General features: G+C 42.5%; 1 protein-coding gene across 1 annotated transcript; it reads right to left on the bottom strand.

The window, feature by feature from the left end:
- PSMD7 (proteasome 26S subunit, non-ATPase 7) lies at positions 1–8479 on the bottom strand. Its single transcript, XM_019757057.3, has 7 exons — positions 8299–8479; positions 6113–6204; positions 5181–5273; positions 4393–4490; positions 3742–3822; positions 1718–1809; positions 1–988 (listed from the first exon to the last, which is right to left on the bottom strand). Exons 1-7 carry the CDS (start codon positions 8370–8372, stop codon positions 550–552), a joined length of 969 nt encoding a protein of 322 aa, XP_019612616.1. The 5' UTR covers positions 8373–8479; the 3' UTR covers positions 1–549.
- Positions 8480–8829: the final 350 nt, after the last annotated feature.

Here is an 8829-nt window from a genome sequence, read left to right as displayed (position 1 = left end):
TTAAAAACAAGCCATTTAATTGTGTCTTTGAAGGTAAACAATACATGGAGCTGGATCCCAAGCCCTGAGTGCCAGAGCTGCGGGTCCAAAAGTCCCATGGTGTGTTACTCTCAACGGAGTTCAGAAGGGTCAGAACTCGAGGTGTTCCGAGGCAGAGCACTTTTGGAATTCATGCATTCCATTTAGCAATTTTGCAAACTGCCAGCAACAGACCCTAAGAGTCTTTTGAGATGGGGAAAATTCAACTCCTGGCTTTACATATAAAACAATGAAGAGTATCAAAAATGTTATGTTTATTTCTCTTCACTTTCCTCACAATTTGAAGTCTGAGCTGTCACATCCCCCACGCACAGCAGCCTAAGCTGTGTTTAGGTACGAGATCCGTCCCTCTGTCCATCCGCGTCCATGTAATGCCACAGCGAGAGACCTGAGGCAGAGAGCTCTCAGCAGTACAGCTTTTTAACAAGCACTTAAAATGAAAAGAACCCTCTGGCGGCACACTGAGTTAGTTTATAAGATTTTAATTTACAAATTAAAAAGCTACATGTTTTATTTTTTCTCCTTTTTCTCTTCTTTCTTTACATCACTCTTTTCCTTATCTTTCTCTTTGTCATCTTTTCTATCCTTTTTGCTGTCTTCCTTTTCCTGCCCTTCTTTCTTCTCTGCATCCCGGTTGGCGATCTTGTTGTTGATGAGGTTGTGCAGGGCGATCACGGAACGGATCAGGGAGGCCAAATACACCACCACCATCTGGTCATTGGTCTTCAGGTAAAAGGCCTTGACGAACTCCTGCAGGCTGACGTCGGGCAGCAGGTTGAAGACGTCCTGCAGCTGGTAGATGATCTGGTGGTTGATGGGCAGCTTGCCTGTGGCCACTTTGTCCAGGTAGCTCCTGATATCCAGAAGCTTGGAGTTCAGTCCCTTCAAGCCGTGGACCTGGTTTGTGATGCGCTGGGAAAGCGTGCCCACCGTAGTGTCTTTGATGTCTCTGTAAGAATCCACAAGGACAGGCCGGGAAAAGCATCAGTGTACTTAACTGTCTGATCAGGCAGGGTCTCATGTTCTGAGGAAACACCCAAGATTTGTAGCGAGGGGCAAGTTTTCCAAAGAAAAATGTTACTTCTCCATTTTACAAAGATCTGAGGATAAACTGTCTTAATTTTGTTTTCACTGGGAGGTATGTATTTTATTTTTCTCATCACAGGGCATTTTCAAAAGAAAAGAGAGAGAGCTACAAATGAAACTACTCTCACTTAGAAAAAAGCTCTCTCCTTCCACTTCCCTGTTCCTAACAGAGGTGGCATTTTCTCCACCTGCATCTATAGGAAGCTGTGAGTCAGCAGTAACTGTTTGAACTGGAAGGGATGTCATTGTTTGACAAAAACTATGACCATTCTAAGTCAGGGTTATATGAGTATTTTAAAATAAAACCCATCCCAAGAAGTAGATTCTCTGCAGAAAACTGGCTCGCTACATTCCCTGAAAAGGACACACACTGGAAGAGGATATGCCTACTTATTTTCACACTTATTTCTGTCATAGTAATACAGTTTCCAGACAAGGCGCACTAGTCACAAAGTCATCAATCATAACCCCAGACCCTTCAGAGATGACCCAGGCCCAGAACCCAGGGCTCTGTACCCCTGATATGGCTGTCTCCCCTCCTCCGAGCGGCCGCTTGGGCTGCTTCCGATCCTGATGCCATGCTAGGTCTCACCGTAACAAGTGTTCGACTCCCACTTCCTCAGCTTCCTCTGCTCCGATTTCACTGGTCACATGCTCAAATGTTTTTGAGGTTGGAGTTCCATCCTGGGAGAGGAAGCTTAACTATAGTTACTCACTTAAAAGCAAACTGGCACATGTTCCTTCTCACACCTTGATCCCTCTGCTTTAAGCCAAACCACTTCGTGGGTGCATTACTGGGTTTTCCATGGCAAGGGTGGGGAAGGTTTGCTTTGGAAGCTGTCTTCTTTTCTAGGCTAACAGCACAGTGGCCCTGCTCAGTGACAAGCTCTGCTGGGGCACCATTAGCTTGTTTTCTGAGGAAAATCTTGAAATCCTCTCAATCCCACAGTGGAGATTGATTAGGAAGTCTTGATTAGGCTGATTCTTAAAGTAATAGTTCTTTCTAGAAAAGATAATATACAGAATACCTATATTTGAGGAAAATATAGCTTTTAACCATCTATTATTGTCCCTCGAATTAAATGATACCAGAGCACCAAATGATGCATTAGAACAACTAGCTTTGATGGCCTGAATTATCAGAGGATCCGTGCAGGGACGTGGTGCACTGTATCGCCTAGGGACTTCCTGACGGGACTCAGGAGAGACTTTTCTCCGATCTAGTGCCAGAGGAAGCTGTACATCTCCTGTAAAGGCTGTAAAATGTCTGCGACGCAGGACAGCACAGCAGTGAGGATACAGACTCTGCAGCCAAACTGCCTGGGTTCAAAGTCTGACTCTGCCATGTATGTGATAAGGTTGCTGTGGGATCTTGGGTAAGTCACTTAACTTCTACTAAGTGGTATACACCTTAGCTGTTATTACTGTTTTATCCAGGACAGTATAAATCCCGCCAATGCCATTTTCCTCTTGACTTTGTATGCTAAGATGGTAAGAGCCTTTAAGCCTGTTGCAGGACTTCATGACATGCCTTTTTAGGTACGAGTTTTTCCCTGGCTTCATCTTATAAATGACCCTATGTCCCCTCTCTCTGCTATTAAAAAATCTGGCTTCCTTAGTGTGCGTGCATGCATGCATGCATGAGTCTAAGCAGCCTCAATTCCTTTTTGAAAGAGGCAGCGTAAAGGTGAAAAATAACTGTATCAAGACAGGCATGAAAACCTTATGGCAACTAGACAAGAAATTGGATCTAAGCTCCCCAGTAGCAAGACAAAGAGAGAAAACAGGAGGATAAAGCTCAGTGCCACGAAAATTTGCAGGGACCTAACCCAAAATATCTTTTTCCAGATATAAAAACTGAATATAAGGATAAATACTACATATCAAAATCTAAAGAGAGATTTTAATCTATCCCTCAGGCTTTTGACTTTGGAAACTCAAGACCAGGCTATCTGCACACACAAGATGCAAATATTTTATGCTCCTAACAAACACATTTTCACCTCAAATTCTATCCTAGAATTGGAGTTCAGTTTTCCCGGAAATAGAGAAAAAGCTATATTCTGACAGCCCTTTATGTCTACACCCAAAGTACAAGTTAACGAACCACAAAGCAGGTTCTGGATGAGGAGAAGATGAGTATTCAAGTGTCAAATCATACAGATGGGTCTTGTCATCTAGCTCCAGGCAGCTCTGACTTACTCTATTTGAAAATCTATGCTCTAGTCTTAGGGATTGAAAATCTTCAAGGAGGAAGGAATACTGGCCCAGAGGGGGCCCAACAGAGGAAACTGCATTAGGTTAACACTAAGCTCACCAGGCTCTCCATTTACTTTGCTGTGAACATCTTTGGGCTATCATTTGACTACCTTGGGCCTCAATTTCCTTTGTAAAATGGGACTTTAGATTTCTCTGGTCCTTTCTATTTCTAAAATGTAGTGATTTAAACACTCAAAGGGAAAACCCATAATGTCAAACTATTAACAGAAACCAACAACCTTCTTTTTGTTATAGAGGGTTTGTTGACTTGAAAATGGAAAACAAACAAAAAACCCCAAAACAACTGCCCAGTAAGTAACAAATCTAATCTCCTAGGCTCCCAGCAAGATGACTTACGTCATGAACTTCTTCCACTGAAATATATGCTTCTGTGGGTAGTCCCAGGTCCTTTGGCTTCACGTCAATGATGACTAATACCTGGCAGAGAAACACACCTTAGCAATCCACCTCACACTGAGCACATAAGGAACAACTGTAGAAGCTATTCTGATGAGTACTGAAGCAATTTCATTCATTCAACCAGATATGAGCCAGACTTTTTGGTAAAAATGAGTTTACATTCAAATGATCATTTACTATGTCCTTCACCTCCATTAATTAACAAGCTGAGAGGTAGTATAGTGTGGCTTATCAAGCAGGAGGAAATCAGAATTAAGACAGCCAGCATTTTAATCCCAGCCCCACCACCTACGGGACCTAACCAACCACTGTGAACCTCAGTTTTCTTATTGTAAAGAGGATACCAGCTCCATATACTTATTGAGAGGACAAAGGAAGACAACTTACGTACCTGGCACTTAGCAGGTGTTTACTGTTCCTTATTAAACATATTGGGTTATTGTATGCTACACAAAACATTACAAATTAACGCAAGCTTACAGAGGAAAAGCAGTGAAATGATTTGTTACCCAAATCCTTCCGAAGATGCTCTCATTTGAGTTAGTTGGCAAAGAATATTCAAGAGTTTTGAAGCTAGAGTGCACTCACTGAGTTAGGGCAGTATCTTTTCATGAGTTCATTGATGGCGATGTCATTCTTGTGTAGCTTAGGGCCGGTGTGGTACCACCCAACTATTCTTTCTCTGGCTGGGAAGGAAACAATCAGTGGGTTTGAACTGTTACATGAAGATCTATGTAATTCCCTCAAAAGGATAAGAACTCCAGTTGTTATGCTCTCTACCTTTTTCAAAATTGAAGACATTTATTTAAACAATGACGTACTTTTGAAATCTAAAACTCAAAAACAGAGTTCTCAGAAAATAAGCGGCAAGGGAAGTCCAGAGACATCCATATCTTAGACTAGTTTAGGAGAACAGTCATACATGAAAACAACCAGAAAATAATTCTAAGGCAACATATAAACAAATACAAGTTCATGTCACATAGTTTACAACTCTGAGTGTTTCAGGAATAAACATTTCCAAAGCAATCTGTTGCTGTAATGAAATAAAATGAAAACAATACACATGATGGAGAGATATATTGATCCTGGTGGTACCAAAGTTCCAGGGGCAGGTAGATTTCACTTGATAGTTCATTTTTCTGCTGCAGAGGGCTAACTCTTCGCCCCACCCCAAATCTAGGTGGTCTTAAATTGCTATTCTAGTTTCTCATTTATTCTACCTCATTCGTCTACTACCACTAGTCCTACTTAAGTTTAGCTAAGGAAAAGGCCCTTGACATTAAAGGGAATACTTAAAAAAGAAAGAACTTTACACACATTCACAGATTGTAAATCAATGCCACAAAACCTTCTTAAAAAAAATCAAGACATACCATTGACCTTCTTAAACATTCCATACATGTTTTCCAAATAATCATGGTCTAAAAACCAGACAGAATCATCTTTGTCATCTTCATCAAAAGGGACTAAAGAAAAAAAAAGTAAGATTTAGTTTAGGGTGCTGGATAGAACTCTAGAGCACAGGCAACAACTGGAGACCCCCAGGCCAGATCTGATCCACATAGGTGGTTTGTCCAACACCATATTAAAATTATTTTTGAGTTGCTTTCATTAAAAACTAGGAAGTCTCACAGAAAAATCCAGACTTCTAGCTTCTCTTGAAAAATCAGATGACCTAGAGCCAGATAGAAGATGCCCCCTTTAAAAAGGACACATGGTCTTCAGTTTGCTAAAAGCCCCATCTCTTCCTAATGTTTCCCTTGTGACAAACTGCATTACTATCTGCTCCTTTTAGTCATTGGAGTCAGTGACCTCTAGTCCAGAGGTCACGCCAGCAATTATTTTGTTCTTGTTTGTTGTTGTTTTAATCATAAAATACATCGATATGCTCTTGTAAAAAGACTCACGAAACAGAATAAAAGGGTAATGGTCTCCAACTTCCCCTTGCTAACCCGTAGTCATGGTTAACAGTTTAGGGCATGGGTTTACAAACTACATCAACTGTCTATTTTTATAAATAAAGTTTTAGTAGACTAGATTCACCCATTTGTCTACATACTATATAAGTGCTTTCCTGCTATAGTAGCAGAGCTGGGTAGTTGCAACGGAGACTGTATGACTACAAATTTAAACTATTTACTATCCAGTTTAGTGTGTAGCCTTTAGCCTCCCTTTTTATTCTACAGCAATTCTTAATTAGAATCCTGGCTTTTAGTAAAAAATAGGAAATCACAAATTTTTTTTTAATGTTAAAGTTAATTGACATTTTAACCAGGCTCAGAAAAACATAAAACTTGTCCTTTACCTGCAAAACTGTTGGATACATCGAGTACTTTCTTTTGCCATGACCCCAAAAGCACACCAACAACACGCTTCTGGTTTCCAACTTTGCCTATTCTGAATGAGAAAGCAGGTCAGTCTGATAGGCACACAGAGATGTGCCAACAATTAGATACTCAAGAGGAAATATTCATGATACAGATACAATTGAATGAGTTGACCTGGGAACTAATCCCACTAAAGAAATGTAATAGAGTTAGGTCAGTCCTTAATATTAAATTCTAATAAATATAATGAGTAATTCATGAACTTTGTACACTGGTAGATTTTACTCGCTGTTAACTGCAAAGGAATACAAGCTTGGAAAAATCTCAAGCTTTATAGAAATTTAAAATGGAGAACACAAAAACTCTCCTGATCTTAAGTTTTAAAATGTTATTTGGTTGGTGTTTGAAAAACACATTTAAGTTATGTTACCACATTTAACTTTATGTTATTTGTTTTGTAGCTTACCTTTCTCTTTTAACTTTCCTCATCTTTTCTATCCTTGAATCTTTTCAGGGATAAAGATGCTACAGTACAACCAGTTTTACGGTCCAGCTTGATAACTGTTCTCTGGAATATCTATTCCATGGCAACAAGCCCCACTAGATGTTATAATTCCTTGAACCAGATAGGGGCTCAGAAAGTGATCCTGACCCAAGGCACGTGTGTGTCATTTGCGGTCTCTCCAAATGGCTTAATTAGAAGGAAGTCAGAAGTGAGCTGGTGACTAATCACACTGAGAGCAGGGCTGAATGAGAGATTTTACTTCAGAATTTCTATCTCCATATCACACCTCAGTGATTTTTGTCCTAAGGAGCTACAAGTGTAGCAAGTGAGACAGACACAGTACAACTCTGTTAAAAGGAGATACAAAAGCCACTGGGAAATGAAGTATGATCCTTAATAGTACCCTTAACAGTCGGTGGCTTCACATTGGTTTAACTAAATTATTTATTTAAGAATTTATAAATGCTTACTAAATTTGGGGTCTGTATCACACAAAGTTAGGGATTTTGTATTCCTGGTGGTTCTGATTTTGGTGGGGGGGAATCTTAGGCACTGAGTTTTCACATGTCAAAGAAAACTTCCACACTTAACTGGCTTTTCTTTTGGTCTACAAAAATCCTTTCATAAAACCCTACATTCCTTATCTGACACAGCAGCTAGCAGTGTGTCTACCTGCACTATGCCTTTAAGAGCTGTTTGTTGAGTTTACTGAATAGAACCGAAATGGTACCTGCTCCCATTAGCACCTCCAGTATCCTGTTGGAGAAAAACCGTCATTACTGTACAGTGGCAAAGCCGCATATCCTGTTAGGCTGGGGATCCTACAGAGCAACGGAACGGAACTGGGGACCCTAAACCGCATGGGGTCTCAAGTTTGTTTTTGGCTTTGGTTGAATTAGGAGTTGTACAAAGCAAGATGCAGGAGAATGAATGGGCACTTAAAAACTATATGACCCTACAGCAGATGCTCCCAACTGGGTCTCCACACTTGCCAATTCAAGTAATTGTCTTGTAAAACTTATGAACACGTGTAACAGGTCCAGCGGGATGAACAGCTTGAAAGCAAGCAAGGGAAGACGGAAGAAACATCTCTGGATGTTATCTTATTCTTTAATGCCAAAGTCTCCAACTGATCTCACTCTTAAAAGAGATAACTGACACCTCATCTACTTTCAAGCAATCGTAAAACCAGATTCCTGCTTAGAAACTTTCACAAGTTTAAACCACGGCTCTTCCAAGGAACCCTTCAGGGTGCTGAGACCAGAATTTCGGTGACAGCCTTCAGAGGCACAGAAGAGCGAGTCTGAAGGGCTTTCCTACGAGACACAGAGTCTTTTAAGGTGAACAGGGGCAGACGAGGTGACAGATGGGCACGAGGCCTGGGGGATCAGGGCGAACTGGAGATTGCCCCCCATACTCTGGCAGCGTACGGACTTGGTAAAAGAAACCGGCAGGACCCGGAGTGCCGGCTGGGGCGGGGGGACGATGCTGGGTGGCCTTGGGCTTCCGGAACCGAGGTTGGTCGGGGCCCCTCGGCGAGTCAGGGCCGCCCTCCGCCCGTCAGCGATCCTGCGGCCGCTGCGCCTTCCCCAGAGTGCCCGTGACTCAGCAGCGACTGTGCCGCCAGCCCCACTAGGCCGCCCCGCGCTGCCCGCTCACCGGTTGAAATGATCCACCACACTGAGCAGCACCAGGGGGTGGACCACCACCTTCTGCACCGCCAGCTCCGGCATCGCGACACACCCCGCTCGCCGAAAACACCCGAAAACACAGGTAGCCTCAGCGGCAGGGACTCCAGCAGACCCTCCAGGCCCAGCTCCTCCTCTTCCGGCTTCCGGCTCTTCCGCTCCCAGAGTGCCGCGCGCGCGTCGTTCCCGCGGTCCCTCCGGTCGCCCGCTCGAGGAGGGCTAATCCCAGAGAAAGGCGGGAATTTCCTTGGGTGACTAGCTGCGAGTTTCCCTGGGCTTGAAAGCTAAAGGGAGACTGAAGACTGATAAAGGTTGACTTCCTTGTGTTTGGCCCGCACCGTTCTCTGCGGCAGCTTTGCGCCTCAGTGGCCTCTCACCTCCCCACCTCCCATCTGAAGACTAGAAAAAAATACCAAGAAAAAAATATAAATAGTAATAACTAATATTTCCACCATCCAGAAAGTGTTCACTTTCGTTTCCAGTCAAAATCCTCTAGAATTTA

The sequence above is a fragment of the Rhinolophus sinicus genome, chromosome 8 (assembly GCF_057876585.1).
Source record: "Rhinolophus sinicus isolate RSI-liver-muscle chromosome 8, RSI-T2T, whole genome shotgun sequence".
NCBI lineage: Eukaryota > Metazoa > Chordata > Mammalia > Chiroptera > Rhinolophidae > Rhinolophus > Rhinolophus sinicus.
Note: the sequence above shows the minus strand (reverse complement) of the source record. Positions and strands in the feature narration are given on the sequence as shown.

Excerpts from the sequence above, each read along its gene's own strand:
- PSMD7 (XM_019757057.3), bottom strand. The coding sequence starts at position 8,372 with ATGCCGGAGCTGGCGGTGCAGAAGGTGGTGGTCCACCCCCTGGTGCTG. Across the intron at positions 3,823-4,392 it reads AAAGATACTGCCCTAACTCA|GTATTAGTCATCATTGACGT; the intron begins GTGAGTGCACTC and ends TTTCTCTGCCAG. Across the intron at positions 1,810-3,741 it reads CAGTGGAAGAAGTTCATGAC|GATGGAACTCCAACCTCAAA; the intron begins GTAAGTCATCTT and ends TTCCTCTCCCAG.